Source organism: Ixodes scapularis, unplaced genomic scaffold (assembly GCF_016920785.2).
Source record: "Ixodes scapularis isolate PalLabHiFi unplaced genomic scaffold, ASM1692078v2 PGA_scaffold8__174_contigs__length_109621045, whole genome shotgun sequence".
Classification (NCBI taxonomy): Eukaryota; Metazoa; Arthropoda; class Arachnida; order Ixodida; family Ixodidae; genus Ixodes; species Ixodes scapularis.
This window is the reverse complement of record NW_024609883.1, coordinates 13,425,537-13,443,625: the sequence shown is the minus strand read 5'-3', so window position 1 is coordinate 13,443,625 and position 18,089 is coordinate 13,425,537. Positions and strand designations below refer to the sequence as shown.

Genomic DNA, 18,089 nt, shown 5'->3' with positions numbered 1-18,089 from the left:
TCTCCAGAGACCAAGGTTACTAGAACAAGTAAGTTCGGAAAATGCCAAAGAGCCTGCTCAGAATAATTGGCACCGATCCTACTCGAGAACCGAACAAATTACAATCGCAACAACGCCATTTCTCCCGCACTGGCCAAACGGAGAACTCCACGACCGTGTGTATTGGTTTAGGAGTATTGATTTTAGACACGACACGTGCGACTGTTCTATTTTGGTTTTAATCGGCCATTTCGGCGCCCAAACATACACGGTAAAAGGGGTTTCAGGGATGCCGACCCCCGTCTCCCCGGCGGACGCGCCGCGAATTATCACCCAAGTTAGGACTCATGAGGTGTTTGTAATGAATTTTCTATTGTCTGAACATGTTGGTGCTTGTGGAGATCGGCCGTTATAACCGAGAAACATGGAACGAAGCATTTAACAGACATCTGTGTGCTTGGGTAAAAACTTGGAGAATAAAAGGAACTCCAAGCAATCCATGAAAATTAGGGGTTCAATGTTTAAAAACCAACTTTGTTGTTCTCCACAAGCGGCTATAATTCTTTAGAGAACAGCCACTTCTTCGGTTGGGGTGATGTTTTAAGGTGAATGCCTTAGTTGGTCCCATTGAGCGAAAATAGAGAAAAAAAGACCATAAAAGATGAACGAGCGGCAAGCGCCGCTCAATGGGCGACCCTACTTGTCCCATTACTTCGCGTAGTTCTTGCGGTTGTCCTAGAAGTCGTACTAGACCTCTAGGACCGCCTCACTAGTTGCATTACGTGAAAAACTAGCTTCGTCAGCATGTGACCGAAATATGTCCATACAAATACGTCATTAAAGGGGCCCTCCGGAGCGTTCTGCGATGGTCTATATATGGCGGTAACTCAATCTATGGGTCCAAAGGATCCTAAAAATCGTAAAATTACAGTCATGCGCGGCGGATTTCCCTATTAAAATTGCTATCAAAGTCCCCGGCACGCCCCCCTTTCTGAGATGACCCCGGAAAACGGGAGGGGCATCTCTTTACGCATCAGCCAATGGCAATCGAAGGATTCCAGTGTCACTGCGCGTCACCGACCGCCGACCCGCGGAGGAATCTCTCCAACGCGCGGACCGTCGTCAAGGGGCCCGGACCAAAGTTGCCCGGACTTTGTGCTCAGCATTCGTCGTTCGTCGCATCCCACGGTCGCGCTATGGACCTTTCGGACCTAACGTCTCTAGAGCTCGAAATCCTGGAACGGACAGCTGACATGGGTGCCATATCCTACGATTCGACCCCGATGCGCGACGTCGACGAACGCAGCGCCGCGGGCACCGACTGTGGCAACGACGAACGGCCGCGCCGCGGTGAAGCGAGTCCGCAAGAGCTGGAAGACGCACCCGACGATGGAACCGGGCGGCTTGGGAACACGGACTGGTACGTGGTGCGCTCCATTATACCCCGCTTTAATGGGTAATTGATGCGTGTTTTCTGCGAAGGTGTCTATGTGGTTCCTGCGCGCCGATGGAGACCGTCGTCGAGTGCGTCTGCTGCCGCGAATACCCGGCCGTCGCACGGAAGCAGCTGGGCCGGCAGGGCTGCGTAACGGGCCACCCGGACTTCGAGGCCCTGTGCCTCAACCCTGAGGTGTTGAGGTTGGCCTACCTCAACATGCGGCACTACGGGCAGCAAGGGATGGGCGCAAGTGCCAGCGAGTGAGTACGATGTCATGCTTTGCGCGTGAGCAAACTCACCATGTCTCGGTGAGGACCGTGCCCTCGGCAACTACGTTCACTGTCCGATTCACAGCGTACATACGTACTTGTAATAACTTGTTGTTAGGCTAGATGAACGTTTAGCACCATCCTGGGAAGCGGTCGATGAATTGTTTGTGTTGCCGATAGTGAAATTAATCATAACCCCCACTGTCCAGGCGCAATATAGCGCTCCAGGGAGGCTTTCAAGAGACTAAATGAGAAGCAGCCTGCCTAGTTACCACCCAGTCATTTGTTCAATACAGAAACACGGACACTTCCAACTGCTGTCCCACTATAAACTACACATATTCTTATATGTTCTAAACGAACTGTTCTGACGAGACCGCCCTTTTCGAGCGTTACACTTCTTCCCGTTAGGCCAGATCATGGAGAGCTAATTTTCCTTGCATTTACGGTTATCAGTTTAGATATGTCATTTTCTTGCTCTGTTTAGATGCAATGTTATGCAACAATAGCACTATGAAATATATGACAGTCACATGGCCTCGTCTCTAGTCGAGACGGCCTCGTCTCGTCGAGAGCAATAGAAGGCGACACCTTGGATGTACATATGCTTTGGCGTTGTCCCCATGCCCAATGCTCCCTTACCTCCCTCTTTTTCACCCTTCTCGACCCTCTGACTAGGCAGGCTGGCTCACCCCCACCCCCCCAGCTTCAACTCGTTGATACACTACTGCTCCTACTGGTACAGCATGTCCATGCTGTACCGGGTGAGCACTGGTGGCCCCAATCAAGCACCGGACTATGGTGTAACTAATAAAGGTTCCCTCTCTCTCTCTTTCTCTGTCTCTCAAGAGAGCAGTGGATATCCCACACGTTTGGCTTTGGCGCAAACGACAAAGATAACGCAGTCCGTGTCAGAAACCCAAGTCTGGCTTGCAGCTTGCTCAAATGGTGTCTCTGAACAGAGCCGAATTAGCGCCTGAAGCCCCTCTACAAGCTCGCAGAGAGCAGGTGGCCGCAAAGGCTTGAAAGTCCTACTTTGTCAACGAGAGGCGAAGATTAACTCACTCCCGAGATTGTATTCGTCTCATGCAGTTTCCTTGCTTTTCTGTCTTAGCATAACTCAACAAAGGGTGAAAGCTACTGCCCTTGTGGGCCAGTCTGAGCGACGGAGCTAAGCACGTGCCAAAATTCCACAGGAGGAGTACTTGAAGACATTACGTTGTCACATGCATTGTTCTTACACACCCCGATTGGCTTGCTGATGCCGTAGCTTTTGCATTTTCCCAAGTTCGGAAAAACGAAGAATTACTGTTTCCAGATTCTTTCCTGCTAGCTTCATGGACTGGACCAGCACTATGCTACAGAACAACACTTTTGAAGCAACAAATAAATAAGCACGAAGTTATCATATTGACGCAGTAATTCGCAACCGTGTTGGGGAAGGATGCTCCAGTCACTTTGTTTCTCAGAGCTAAGAGTTCAGAAAACTGCATACACCTACTTTATCTTGCATGCACCAATGCCTTGTTGCTATCTTAAAAATGAGCTTAGCTATGCCAGCTAAGTTGATGCTGGGCAATCTTTTTGAGAAGAAACAAACACCAACTGCTTCAAGTGCACTGTCAACGTCGACAGTACAGTTGGCACCTTCAGCTCAGACATCCTCGTTTTTTTACCTGGTCTAGTCTCTGCGTGTGACCTTCAAGCCCATCAAAACAGGGGCCGATATCAAAATGACGAAAATCAAAATGTAAAGGCCAAACATTGAAACGTCGAAAAATAAAATGCCGAACAGCAAAACGCCGAAAGGTGAGAATGCGTACATATCTGATCGCCATATTTGGTACGGTATTGGCAGATGCTAGCTGCACCAGTGTGTTGGAATCATGGAAGTGTCTTCTGCAAAATTAGGAGCATGAAAAATGTGCAAGCTGCGCTCGAAGACGATATCGAGGCAGAAATCAGATTAGAACCTCGCCATCTACCACACAAGAAGCAAAGCATGCGAGAAGAGAGCCTGACAGCCGCTTTGGGCAACTGGGACAAGCTCAACATCCTTAGCTTTCTTTGGGAAATACACACAAACTATTAGATCATATTCAACAAACAAAGAATTCCTCTGGCAGAACAAATGTTTCTTCCACTTTCTCAATCTAGAACCCTGAGGGTTCGTCTTGAACATATTATTTTGGAATTGTTTGGTCTCTGGTACCGGGTGATTCGGCTAATAGAGATTTCGGCGGTTTGTTCTTTCAGCATTTCGATAATGCATCCTTTCAATTTTTGGGTGTCCCAAGCGAGTGCAATGTTCTCTGGTCAAAACAATCAAAAACTTGAGAACGATGACATAGGCACAGATTGCTGTTGAGTCCATGGATGCCACTACGTCTTTCCTCTAGAAGGCAAGTGGAGACTTATATTCCAACCCTATCGGCAAAAGTCATATTCTTTACTCCAGTATCCAAATTGTCAGAAGGGGCTTTAGACGGTGTTTGCATGCTTTTTGGTCAAGAAACTACACAAAAAGGCAGTCATTGAAGGCTCATTGCTCTGGTTCGTGCACCGTTTACAATGCAATGGCAATGCGAACTAGAAACCTTCCATTCGCCCAGCGATGCAAAGTATCCCCCCTCCCCCCCCCCCCCACACACACACACCAGCAATGTAAAACACCCCCCTGAAACAAATTTCTGGCTATGCCACTGCAGGCCATGCACTCAAAAAAAAAAAAATTTCCTCCTTCCCATACTATAATTGTCAAGGCAGTGCAGCCATATGGGGGGCGTACCATACTGATTTACGATTTATTTTTCCGCAGATATTGTCCACTTAGGGGTCGGTAGGTGTGTCGACCTCCTCAACGTAGTCCCCCTGGAGACGAACGCACTGGTTCTAGTAGTGTGGCAGCCTTTCCGTTCCGAGACCACTCTTTGGGAGTGCTTCGCACCCACGCCTGGACAGCCGCTTCGAGTTCACCAGTGTCCATGAAATAGGGTCCTCATAGGTGGTTTTTTTCATGGTGCTGAATGGCTGATGGTCACTGCGGGCTAGGTTGAGGGAGTACGGTGAATGTAGGGATGGGCATTGTCATGCTGCAAGAGCGTACCTGCCGCCCCTTTCCCTGGCAGCTTCTCGTGAATCGCGCAATCACCTGAGGGTAGCCACATACGGGGCGATGTTGATGGTGGTGGCCGGTTACATGCAATCAATGAGCATAATGCCCTCCGTATTCAGAAAGCCACGCGAGGATGTCTTTGCGGACATTGATGACTCGGAGGCATCTGTCCAGGCGTGGCTGAGACACACTTATAAACAGTGCAGGAATGTGATTGCTGCGCCAATTGCGCCAAACTGCACCAAGGGGCTAACTTTGCTACATCCTGCTACATTTCACCGAAATATGGCTAATCCGTGCCAAGCCTGCGCCAAAGAAGCAATTTTGGTCGCCTTTCATAAACGAAACGAAACTGAGAACCGTAATTGAGCATGCGTAAGCTAGGTCGCACAAGACGCCACCCGACACAAAGTACCCTGTATTAATCGTCTATTTGGTCTTGCATGATTTTTCCCCACGTCTCGCGTTTCGTGCACTCGTCGTCTCAGGAATCTCGTCTCGCGTCTTTTTTTTTTTTTTTAGCGGTAGACACGGGCGTGTGCGGACTCTCAGACGTTAGTGTATCGGGTGCCAAACATGCCGTCATGCTGTGAGACAAAACCACGTTTTTGCGCGGCGGGAGTTACTTTTTGAGCTGAAGCGCTCGCGCGACGTCGTGTGTTGCCGTCCCCACGTCGCTGCAGATATGGCGCTTACTAAACTGAAACGCATCGACATTCCTGCTCTTGTTTAAATCATACGCTGCTATAAAAATCCCTCTCTAACTCAATGACTGCTTGGCAAAGTTTTGATTACTTAGGTTTTTCCTGGTGGGCTTTCTTTCGAGAGGGACCCCGGTACGTGAAAAATCTGCCGCAAAAGAAAGTTGGTGAAGAGAAGTGAGCTAAAGCAAAGAAGGCAATGTCTGCACGCTGAACCCGCACAGCGTGCTTGTTTGTCTCGAGTTCAGTCGTTGCACGAAGCGCTCCAAGAACTTTTTTGACCTTGATTCGCAGTGTCTTGCATCGATACGCTCAGGTTCTTTTTTTCTGTGTGTTTAGCCTGTACCTCGCCTGCCGGCCTGGCAAGCACAAGTCGCTGGACTGTTTATTGTCGTATGCTGGACAGTTACATTTTGCATACTATTTTGGGAACCATGCAGTTGGCGACGGAGCGCGGAGTGGCATGGTTTCGGTTTCGGTCGAACAGCCGTTGTCTCCGCCCGCGCGACAAAGCACGTGTAACTGCAAGCCTGCCGAAGTTGCCCTTACGTGCATGTGAACATCATTGCACCAAAGGCACCAGCCGGGACGCTTGCAATGCGTTGTTTTACGTTTGCTTACTTTTTTTATAAAAATCTGCCACGTCAAGAATTTTGGCGGTGCCAGAAGAGTCCATGTGCGTATGGCAGCTGCCTAATTTGCTGTGCCAAGAGCTGCACAATAGTTTGTGCTCACTTGATTGTCACAAGGGGGGACGCCACAACAGCCACACTTGCATCTGCTCGTTTTCTCTGTCGTAACTTTGCCGGCATCTGACAGCATGACACTTTGGCTCCCGTAACATATTTTGTTGCCACTTTGGGACGGCTTTTGGTCCATGGGAGGTATATAGGGCAGTAAACACCCCAGTCAGAGACATGTCAAGGCGTCCTGCCCTCCAATCCTTCCTAGCTTCGATCCCTTAATCCCCTGATCTAGTTGAAAAGCCAAAATCTCAAGGTGGGGTGATAATTATTGGGTGTCTGGGTCTTGATTTACACTATTTTTGGATGCAGATACCAGACACCCTGAAGCCGGTGGATGATCATCTCGACATGTTCCTTGTGGTGCCAGCAACACTTGCACCGCTGGTGTGGCATTCTTTGCACGCTATGCTGGGATAGTTTTTTAGGAGTGCCATGTCTGGACAGCTTATTCAGAAGCAGGCTGTCGTCGTCGAGATCCATGCTTTTTTTTTAACGGATGATGTTGCAGTGCCCACATGGGTGAGTATGACAGAAAGGATTCGAGATTGGAATAGGTCACCAAACAGTATCGCATCATTTTTCGTTAAAATATTTTTCTAACAACACTATTCATTGAAATAAACACTGAAATTCAAAGTTTCTCGTGCAAGAATGGGGAGGCCTGGGGGTGCTCATATGTATCTCCACTACTCTGATGATAGTAGTGTCACCTCTAAATCAACACAGCATAATGGAAGACATATCGCAGTCTAAAACGGGAAAAAATGTTGATATATGTGTCTTGCAGATGCGTATATGACCAAATAGCAAATGATTGCGGTGCCCTGAGCCCTAAGGTATTCAGGACCAATAAACACATGGGGGTGGTAGCAGCTGTCATGGCAAATGGAAGCTGTCAGAATGACATGTTCGGATATTGACACGGATTGTGTCGGAGAGACATGAAATCACAACTGCTGGAGCCACTCCAGTATTGCATGAGCACTTCAGCTCGTATGTTTACACCAAAACTGTTCTGTGCGAGCTTCATAGAACACTCATGGCCAGGCTGCTATTCTCAAATCCCTAATCACCAGTACCAATGACAAGCTTCGGCAGTGCCAGCAGCACTTTAGACAATGTTAAATTGGGACGTTCTCTGACGAGTTCACATTCCCTGGCACTTGTGTGCAGGAAACCTTTGCAGTAGGTGTGTGCAAATATTGGTTCAAATTTAATAGTATGTTTGCCATAACCTTTGCGCTGCAAAGGGAAGCCGATGCAACCGGCTCTTTTTGCGCTGTTGATGCTAGAAACGACAGTGCACTATTTGATTCAAACCAATATTTGCACACCACTGCTTTACAGGCTTACGAACTGCACTGTTTTGTCCCAAATTAAACAACATCATATGGGGAGCTTTCCACTGTTCTGGATGAATGGCTCCCATTCCCTCTGGCCAGTGCACATAATTTTCATGTGTCCTCCCCAAAACACAGCGATGCAATATTCGTCACCAACACCAATGACAGATATTATCTACAATTGTGAACTGGGACCCTGTGAACTTATTTTATGTATCATGACCACGCAACAGATATTCCTTCCTTGTTAATTCCGGTGTATAACTGGTTGTTGTGTCGATTGGAGTTGGAGGTGCGTTAGGAGAACCAAGGCCTATAGTTTTTTTTTTTTTTTTTTAACTCTGGAGCATTTAGAATGAATCTACAGCAGTTCACTTCAATTTGGCTTCCATGTCTAGCCCATCCGACATGGACTGCCAACTAGGGATTCTGCTATGTGATAGCTGGAGTGGACGTAACAGAAAAGCAGAGTACGATTACATGCCTAGAGAAATGAAAACAAGTGTAGAATTTGCCAACAGAGTGATAGGCTTTGCTTCTTACATCCTATCTCTGTCATTGTTCCAGGCACTACAGATTTGCAGCCTACAGGCAGTGTGCCCTGTGGCTGTGGAGCCGCTTGGGAAAGAAGAATAGGCGGCCCCTGCCATCCTGTGTGGTCAAGACAATTAGGGGCAGGTACCCTGCTGACGTGTATGCGGGCTACAGGGATGCAGAATAAATTGCGTTGACCTAGAGACCACGCAACCCCCTTCCCTTGTCTCTTCACCCTCCCTGCATGTGTGTGAAGTCGCTCGTAGCCATGAACGGAATCCTCTAAATCACGTGACCTATTATCTACGATATCACGTGACCATAACTATGATCACATGATCGTAGTCAAACCAAAGCCAGTGCACCTACGTCACATTCAGTCACACGACGAAGCCGCCTCGGTGGCTCCGAGGCGAGAGTGCCGGCCTACGGATCCCCATGTGGCGGGTTCGAATCCCGGCCGAGGTGCCTGCAATCTGATGGAGGTATATTGCGGAGAAGGCAGCTTGGTAATCGAGCTTTCGATTGCACGTCAAAAGATTCCCAGGTGGTCGAAATTAATCCTCGGTCCTCCGCTGGGGCGTGCCAGATGCCCGTCGTTGGTTTGGCACGTAAAACCCCCAAATTTGATTTGAGTCGCACGACCGGATTGCTTCATTTTCCTCCTAGAATCCAAAGGCTGTCATCAAAACTACTAGGGCGTGAGAAGTGCTCATTTGGAACACTAACCTAAGCAGTAAAATTTGGCACCCACTAATACCATTTTAAAGTAAAGATAGAAAAAGCACCGATGTCATGTTCGCACTAACAGTGTTGTGCAGTGTACTTCTACTTTCTTCTGGATCTGTTCTTTCAAATGGAAAAAGTGCATATAACATGGAAAAATCTGACTGCATGAAGCTACAAGATGCTTCCCTACATCAGCCGTCTGAGCGTGCCGGTGCGATGAGGCGAAGAAAGGCGAATTGCGATTGCTGCAGTTTTCAGAGGGACGTGGTCGATTGTTCCGAGGGTCTGGATGACGACGTGGCTAACATGACAAACAAATGACGTTCTGCTTGGGTGACTATAGTCCACTTCAATGCAGCGAACGACGGAGAGGAGGTCGCCTCCTCTCCAGCACTCGCTCTACTAAAGTGGAAAGAGGTGGGAGGAGCTTCCACTTCGTTCTTGACCTGTCACCGACTATAGGCATGCTGTAAATTGTATTACTTTTTTTATTTAGAATTCATTGCCAACCTACATTTCATTACTGTACTCTCAACATGTGCTCTAGTATAGACTTTTCCAGTCCAAGCCTTCTGCGAAATCCTTTTTTTACTTGGCTGTGGAATGCTTTTTGAGCATGCACAATAGATCCCCTGCATGGAATATTCTATGCCTCCACAGCCCAGTTACCCTGGATTTTTCCTCCCGGTGGTAAATAGGATCTGCTTATATATTTCAGTGAATACTACGATTGTTAGTTTATATTGTCGTTATAATTGGCAAGTATACCCTCACATCATGCAAATACTTTGAGGAAATGGCACAATTTCGGTCGGGTTTTTAGTTAGGCATAGTGCAGTATTCTAGTTACATCGACCCATGTATTGACCTCACAATGCAGAAATCATCCAGGGGATCACAAAATTAGTACTACCATCGGCATCACTTGTTTTCAATTATGAAATTATTTCCTTTTGGTCATGCAAATTTCTACACCTTCCAGGTTCTGGTACCGAGAAGTCAAGTTGTTGGAAAATTAATGCAGTTTATTACAATCGTATGGTTAGCGAATGTGCCTCACTTATTTGCAAGCAGGTCAATAATGACAGAAGACAAATGTTGCACACGGGGGGAAAACCGTGGTGTAGACTGGAAAATGCAGCACTGTTTTTAAATTGCCATAAAAAACTTCTGTTAATATTTCCAGTGTTATATGCAACCACCCCACTTATGTTATTGCTGCATTACCAGCCTACCTCCTGGATGAAAACCCCATTTATTGGAAACACGGGCGGGCTGCCCCGCCTCGGTGCAGTCTCCACAGCATGTCCGCTCATCAGCACATGAAAAGAAAGATGGATAAGGCATTGTGTTACAGTCTTCAGAAAAGTGTCGGTTGGGTTCCGAAAATACTTCAATTTTCTAAAACTGCTGCGATGGGCTAAGCTTGTGAACTGGGGATGGGATCTCTGGTGCAGAACTACATGCTATTCAAAAGAGCACTTGATCCGCCTTCATTGTGGTGTGCCCACAATGAATATGACAATACGGTCACCGATTTCCTCGATCTTGAAAGCTTGCACAAATTATAGCTAGGATCCTGCGTTCTTGAATTTAATTTTTTTTAGCAAAATTAGAGGGTGTTTTTTTTTGTTTTGTTTTTTTGAACCATCAATTTGGAGCTTCCATTTATGTACGCAAAGTTCGGAGTCTTTCGGCATTTTCGATGAGGCAAATGAAAGGTAGAAAACAGCACTTTGTGAATTTAGTAAAGCAGTATTTTCATATGAGAGCGCCGTATTCATCTACTGTCGTAGAGGGCCTACCTCATTTTTATTATAAGGGGCTACATGGCAACGGAAGTTGACACTGCAATAAGAGGAGAATTGCAAAAATTGTTCGAAGATTCCGGGAAATATAAAGACTGGTGGGGGACCGAAAAATTGAGTTTTTCAAATGAATCTGAATCAGCAAAATTTTAACGGCTAGTGTTTTTTGGAGTTTATCAGGTTTATCTGAGAACGCAGAACCCTAATTACAGCTAATGGACTGGGAAGAATTATAGCACTGGCCTGTCCTCATCTCCTAATGCCTCTACTGTTGGCACTGATGTGCCAACAATAGAGGTGCACCATGCTGGGCTTGAAAAATCCGGCTTGAGAGGGCAGGTGCCAATGCTTGCATCTCTCCATTACGCTTGATCGTGGCCCTAAAATCAAGCATTATCAATAGAGGAGATCTGCATTTCTGTGAAAAATGATTGCAGACAGATCTAATGTCCTCCTTACTGTCGGTCAGGGTGTCCTAACGGAAAACAATGATCTATTTTGCAGCTCGGCTGTTTTCTCTTGGGTCTGTCTGCTTGCATTCGCCGTACGTTCTGCAAAACAAAGCGGTTATTGCCTACCATGGTAGTTTTCATTAGGACGAGGCTCCTGTGTGCTTACCACTGGCAGCATGAAAGATAGAACCAGGTCTTTGCTTCCTGCTGCTGTCCGCCTCGTTGACAGACTTTCCAACCTACAGTGAAAATTCAGACTGTTGCATAATTACATTCCTAGACATTCCAAGTTGGGCTAGATGGGCGTTCACACTGAAGTTAGTGTCGTCCTCACCGCAAGTTGAGCTGTAGCCTTGAATCTCGCTGTTTTGTGACTTTTCTGTACTTCGACATTGCCACCGGCTAAAGTTACTTGCCCTCTTTTGAGATAGGCATGCCATGACCAGCTTGATTAGGCCCTAAAATGGAACATTCTCATGAGGAGAGATCTGTATTTCTGTGAAAAATGATTGCGGACAGATCTAATGTCCTCCTTACTGTCGGTCAGGGTGTCCTAACGGAAAACGATGATCCATTTTGCAGCTCGGCTGTTTTCTCTTGGGTCTGTCTGCTTGCATTCGCCGTACGTTCTGCAAAACAAAGCGGTTATTGCCTACCATGGTAGTTTTCATTAGGACGAGGCTCCTGTGTGCTTACCACTGGCAGCATGAAAGATCCAACCAGGTCTTTGCTCCCTGCTGCTGTCCGCCTCGTTGACAGACTTTCCAACCTACAGTGAAAATTCAGACTGTTGCATAATTACATTCCTAGACATTCCAAGTTGGGCTAGATGGGCGTTCACACTGAAGTTAGTGTCGTCCTCACCGCAAGTTGAGCTGTAGCGTTGAGTCTCGCTGTTTGGTGACTTTTCTGTGACTCCGACATTGCCACCGGCTAAAGTTCCTTGCCCTGTTTCGAGATAGGCATGCCATGACCAGCTTGATTAGGCCCTAAAATGGAACATTCTCATGAGGAGAGATCTGCATTTCTGTGAAAAATGATTGCAGACAGATCTAACTTCCTCCTTACTGTCGGTCAGGGTGTCCTAATGGAAAATGGTGAACCATTTTGCAGCTCGGCTGTTTTCTCTTGGGTCTGTCTGCTTGCATTCGCCGTACGTCCTGCAAAACAAAGCGGTTGCTTACCATGCAAGGCTGTATTAGGACCAGGGTGTAAGATAGACAGGTGGGGAAACGAGAGCCAAATGAGCGACCGGATTGTGTACCCCTCGGTTTTCTTTTTTTCTGTGGCGCCATCGATGTGGAGCACCGCAAACTCTCACTCCAGGTGGGCGACTGGCTAAACTGACGGATATGGTTTCTCGTGGATTTTCAATAAAGACTGTCGTGCTCTCTGTTTATTTTGCGCACTCTCCCATAAAGTTCCATGCAAATCCGATTCCGATTTTTTTCCTCTCGCCGCAGCGCCATCTGTTGCAAATCGGGGGTACCCGCAAGCAGACGAGTACACAATCCGGTCACGGCGCTGCGGTAGGCTTCTATGGGCCGTTTCCCCACCTGCTTATCCTGCACCCTGATTAGGACCAAGGTCCTGTGTGCTTACCTGCGGCAGCATGGAAGTCCCGACCAGGGATTTGATGCCGTTACTGGGGACTGTGGCCGAACCTGGACATTCGTGCTGCCACGAGTTCCTCTTTTGGAGGCCTTGTGTAGGCTGCAGTCATCGGTGCCGGGAAGACGACGGTGTTGGCCCTCGATGCAGCAGCCAGGGACCGCCACTGTTTGCTGCTCTCCATTGCCTCCTTGATGAGCTTTCCAACATACTCTAGAATTCAAACCTTTGCATGATAACATTCCTAGGCTCTCTGGACAAGGCATTCACACTGCAGTTAGTGTTATACTCACTGTAAGTGGGATCCGTAATCTCTGGTCGTGCTGTGTGGTGGCCCTTTCGTGCTTTTGATGTTACGACCGACCAACGTGGCTTGCCCTCTCGTGTGACGGCTTGGCAGCGGTTTGAGTTTTCGTTGAAATGGAGGATTGCAAGTCGAGTCCTGCAAGATGGTTACATTTCAGTGATGGTAAAGTGTGCCACTTACAAAGAGTGGTTATTCTGGCATCAATCCAATTCCATTATCTGATCATTAGGAAGAGACTGTCAGGTTTGTCGCATTGTAACCAATGGACTGGATGAAAGTGTCCAAACAAAGGAAATGTGATTGTAAATTGGTTGACTTACTTTGCAAGCATGCCTTCTGGGCTGAAAGCCTGGGACTTCGGGGCGAAGTCTATCAGGACGCTGTGGAACGCCTCCAAGGCATATGTCTGGCCATGTGGAGACATCTGTGCAAGGTCCTTCAGGAGCAGTTTGTTGCCAGTGATGCTCTTGAATTGGTTGTAGGCCTGCGAGTCTGAGGATGATACAAGTTTTAGAAAAACCACCTTCATTTGGAAGAACAAAAACATACTGGGATCCATCCATGGTCGTGTTGGCTCTGGCATGTCACCATGGAGGCACCTTCCATAGGTTCCTTCGTGCCCCGAGTGTTTGTTGATGACATGGTTGTGCATGCTGAGCCAGATGTCGATGAGCAGCTTCTCGTCGCCTCCTGCAGCCCTTGCTGACCAGTACATATGGTTTGTAGCTGTCTGGATCCAGATTTGCAGGTCTTGGCATCCAGCCCGTTTGCTTGCTGCTGTCAGCTTCTTTTTCACACCTAAAATTCAGAGTCGTGTCAGGGAAACCTGCAGCGTGATCGCTGGAAAATAAAGGCTACACGAATGGCCTGTTAGGATTGCTTACTTTTGGAGATGTGCCATATGTCAAAGAAGTGGTCAATCCCGGGTTCGTGCGTCTTCATGTGCTTTCGTGTGGCAGGGTGACGGTCAGTCACCAACGATCGGATCTTGATACCTGCACCATTAGGTTTCCGAAGATAGCAAAAGAATAAGTGATTATGCCAATTTGAACAGAGTGCCTGAAAGGCCGCCGAGTAGTGATATACATGAACTAAGCATGAACATACCTTTCTCCTTGAAGAATTGCAGCTGCTTGAGGAGGCCCTCCTTCTCCATGTTGACACTGCCCATGGCCTGTTCAGACTAAAAAAAGGTGTGAAATGAATATTTTACCAAAATAGTGCATAGCAGTGAAGTAACTGATGACATAACACAAGAGAAAGATTATGAGATTGTTGCAACTGGTTCACGTAAATTCGACTACTTGCCTCTTTTAGCTGGACCTGGACAGAGTGTAGAATCTTGTTGATTTGCTCGACGTGGACTGTGTACGTCAGGTACTTGGCACAGAACCCAGGGGAGTCAAATCTCCCGTCAGCAGAGATGTCCACCTCTTTGTTCTGCAACTCGTTGAGAAGTTCTTGTTGCTCTTGCAGCCAGACCTGTTCATGCAGATAAATATTGCTTTAGAAAGGCATGGAGCATACTACAATAGTCCCATCTGTTTATGTATGCATAGTGTAGTGTTGTAGAATGAATGACTGAGTGAAAGAAAAAGGAAATCACAATGCAGCGAGTTTGAATGTGACTTGGATTGTGCTAGGTTGTGATTTGTGTTTTTATGTTTGTGTATTTCATAAAAGAGGCAGCAGGCCGCCCGTTACCTCGAAGCTGCCCTACCCTTTTCCATTCTGACAACCACCCTCTGTCTCTTGACTCTCACGGGGAACCTGACTCACTCAACCCAATGCCAGACAGGGAACTGCCCCAGGATACTACACATAGCAGAAATAAATTAAAGTATCGTGGATTTAGTAGCCCATGGCACATATGTAACATGATGTATAAAATTTTATCTCTTAGCACTATACCATTGAAGTGGCATACTACAAGAAGATATTTATTCATTTAACCGAAGTGTGACTGGGGCTCCAGTTTTGTACCTCATTGGAAAATTGGGTATATGGGAAAAAAATGCAGTTGCAGTGTCCCGGAATATTGCTCACCTTGTGGATTGCAGGTAGAGCGAAGGCCTTCCGATGCTCGTAGAAGCTCGAGTCGGAGATGACCTGCACGTTCATATGGCGTAGCATCCGCAGCGTAGGGGCAATCTTCACTCCAGAGAAGACCAGGTGGCTGGTCAGCAGTATGTTCCCTGCTGGTCTGCCGTTGACGATGGGCTGGCTTTTCCATGTGCGCACGTGCTCCACAGGGCAGATGCTGTAGACTGTGATCAGTGTGCCGGTAGTTTCGATCGTTGTTTGGCACAGTCTTGAGCACTCTTGGCACGTCTTGAAAAGCTCCCTTAGGCAGCTCTCGAACACCAGAAACTGGCGCTCTTCTTCTGGTGGTGGTGGTGAAGCTGATGCACCATGCTCGATTCTGAAATGGGATCATGTGAAGCATTCTTTACAGATTCTATGTGTTTATATGCACAACTTACCTCTCGTAATCCTCGCTGTGAGACGGAGAGTAGGTTGCGTCAGAGTCTGGCATGTTGCTGGGAACAGGAGATGTGCATTCATATGGCACCCCACTGCTACAAGTGGAGAAGGCAGACTCGGGTGGATGCGACTGTGCAGGCACGTCTGCGACAGGGACAGGTGGCACCACTGCAGGGATGTTTGTTTCAGCAGTACAGTCCCTGAGGGTCATTTCTGCCTCGCAGGGTGCAGGCAGTCCAGTTGCCGAGGCCTGAGTCTGCAAAGGGCACTGTTTATTACACATTTCATATTTTTAAAATTAAAGGGTGCAACTCGAGCACTCCACACAATGCCGTCACCGCGGCAAACATCCTTGATGCCTAGTTTTTTAGCTGATGGCAACATCCATGAATTGTTTTGTAGCCTTTCCATAGCTTAGAATTTCATGCACTCAACCAAAGCTCTCACTGTAATACAAATCTAAGGGATGCCTCACTCTTTATATTTGTTTTTATAACTTACATTACCATCTATATTTTCAGTCTCTAGCTCAGCAACAATAAATGTTCATGTCGCGATATGATGTCACATTACATACATACGTAAAGCTGCAGCTTGACATGTATTTACCAACCACTGAAGGAAATGCAACCAACGAGCACTTATAGCCGCAAGTGGGAAACATACAGCAACTGCCATGAGTTCTCAGAGTCCAGAAGTGCCACCAAGCAACAAAATCATGGCGTGCATTTGCTATGTGCATACAAATTTGCAAACGCGGGTTTGCACGCAATCGTGGGTGCAGGATTGTGAGAAGAAAAAAAAAACTGAGTTTGCTCACAAGAGTAGATATAAAAGAAAACCTGCTTGTTAGTAGTCACGGACACTTGGAACTTTGCTAAGCTGATACGAAAGGGTTCCTGTCTGTAAACAAGCTGGGAAAACATGTATTGACTTTGGGTGGGTCAATAGCAGAGGGGGGTGGTGATGGTGGTACCATTAGAGGCGATTTATGACTCTGTCCTTTTATCTTATTTGTTCGTGTTTTCTTTTTACAAATGAGTTCGATCCTGCAGATGGTGCATGCTGATAGGGTTCTTCGTTTTCGGGTAAAACCCGATAATACCTAATTTTTCTCCCCCGAATAGTTCTGATGAAAATCGGGTTAAACCCGATTTCTCCCCGAAAAGCAGTGTTGAAATCACCTGACTTGATAGAAAATATGAACCATTCTGGATCTGTTTAATTCCTTGGTCATCAGTTGATGGTTACAATTTTCTTCGATTTGCGTGACCTCCGCAAAGATTCACTTCAGAGCCGATCAGAAGGTAGAAACATATCCTATGCCTATATAATATATTTTGTTTACTTTTGTTCATGTAAATAACACATTGCACGTATTTGTAATTGATAAAGAAATCCCGAAAAAAAATCCGAATTTCGGAATGGTTTCTGGAAAAACCCGATTTCTTCCCGATTATCGCCCGGAAAAATAGCGCCCGATTTTTTCCCCCCCGATTTTTGAAAAATATAAAACCCGAAAATGAAAACCCCATGCACCGCACCATTCGCGCGATAAGCTCTCGAACCGCTAGTCCGGAACATTAGGCACCACTGATCGACTTGACGAATGCCATGTGGATTCCCATGTTACACAAATGCCTCCTCAGTTCTTAGTTCAGAATATAGATACCAGAAGCAGCCGCACTGCGCAACGCAGAATGCCATGTTCGTGACACTCCCAAAAATATTTGAGCCATCGAAAAACTCACCACGACTTTTTGGCGCTTTGGGGGAGGATCGTCGGTCTCATCGGCGACGGGAAGCAGAAGCGTCGGCACAGCATCTGATCGAAGACGGGAACGACGCAGGTCGTCCTTTCGGAAAGCAGTCGGCTCGAAATGTTCGGCACAAAAACGGGGAATGAGAGGCAGGTTCTCAATGTCGTGCCCTCGCCCGGCGCAGCGTAACCACGCAGTCCTTCGTGGTTCTTTCTCCGGCAAAGAGAAGAATCGCAAGCCCTTGCGAACGTTCTTCCCAGTTTGATGGCGGCACGTCTTGACGAAACAAACGTTCGGCATTTCAGGGAAATCGCTCACTCAAAGGATAAAAGAAACTACTGCAATACGCAGTCGCATTCCACAGATGACAAGGAAAAGTTTGACTCATTCACGTGGAAGGATCGCAAAGCTGGCTTCGGAGTCGGGATCCACGGGAAGAAGGAACACGTGTGTCGCAAACGCACGCTTGCACACGCCCCGGGAAGCAGACGACCCGACGCGCCGACGCATCACCCCCTAGCAACAAGCTTGCGGGGAGAAAACATAGTTCGCTGGCTTTGGAACGATAATTGCAAACTATGTTTCCCGCACCACAATCAGTTTACGTTTTTCTCAAACTCTAATTTAAAGCAAGCTTAAAAAGTATTGCAATAATAACGTTCGCATTCACCGCGAGATGCAGCATTTCCATTGGTCAAGTTTTAGCGATGGCCAGGGAATGGGCGATTGTCTTTCAAGAGAAAATAGTAACGATATATTTCTACTGCCATTTACTTAATAAACGGTTTTGTACTCTAAAACTTTGTATACATA

The 18,089-nt window shown here is 47.0% G+C and overlaps 2 protein-coding genes and 1 long non-coding RNA gene across 8 annotated transcripts; 1 reads left to right on the top strand and 2 right to left on the bottom strand.

Moving 5' to 3' along the window:
- The first annotated feature begins 1,087 nt into the window (after nt 1–1,087).
- Nucleotides 1,088–8,477, top strand: LOC120845392 (P2X purinoceptor 7-like). 5 transcript variants are annotated; one of them, XR_005716635.3, is made up of 5 exons: nt 1,088–1,399; nt 1,462–1,612; nt 1,696–1,725; nt 6,558–6,767; nt 8,159–8,477. XR_005716635.3 is itself a non-coding variant. In XM_042286735.1 (4 exons), exons 1-4 carry the CDS (start codon nt 1,176–1,178, stop codon nt 8,225–8,227), a joined length of 474 nt encoding a protein of 157 aa, XP_042142669.1. In that variant the 5' UTR covers nt 1,088–1,175; the 3' UTR covers nt 8,228–8,477. The 5 variants fall into 5 exon arrangements, 3 of the variants coding, with proteins under 3 accessions (XP_042142669.1, XP_040073134.2, XP_040073138.2); XR_005716637.3 differs by lacking the exon at nt 1,696–1,725 and having other exon boundaries at nt 1,462–1,677; XM_042286735.1 differs by lacking the exon at nt 6,558–6,767.
- Nucleotides 8,478–10,486: 2,009 nt separating this feature from the next.
- On the bottom strand, nt 10,487–12,202 carry LOC115312054. 2 transcript variants are annotated; one of them, XR_006076705.1, is made up of 2 exons: nt 12,183–12,202; nt 10,487–11,042 (listed from the first exon to the last, which is right to left on the bottom strand). It is a non-coding gene; the product is annotated as an uncharacterized LOC115312054 (long non-coding RNA). The 2 variants fall into 2 exon arrangements; XR_006076704.1 differs by lacking the exon at nt 12,183–12,202 and adding an exon at nt 11,122–11,324.
- Nucleotides 12,203–12,213: 11 nt separating this feature from the next.
- LOC120845394 lies at nt 12,214–17,720 on the bottom strand. The gene is made up of 11 exons (XM_040503437.2): nt 17,268–17,720; nt 15,516–15,772; nt 15,079–15,454; nt 14,341–14,514; nt 14,140–14,215; nt 13,917–14,027; nt 13,582–13,830; nt 13,353–13,524; nt 13,019–13,167; nt 12,717–12,938; nt 12,214–12,274 (listed from the first exon to the last, which is right to left on the bottom strand). Exons 1-10 carry the CDS (start codon nt 17,574–17,576, stop codon nt 12,757–12,759), a joined length of 2,055 nt encoding a protein of 684 aa, XP_040359371.1. The 5' UTR covers nt 17,577–17,720; the 3' UTR covers nt 12,214–12,274; nt 12,717–12,756.
- Nucleotides 17,721–18,089: the final 369 nt, after the last annotated feature.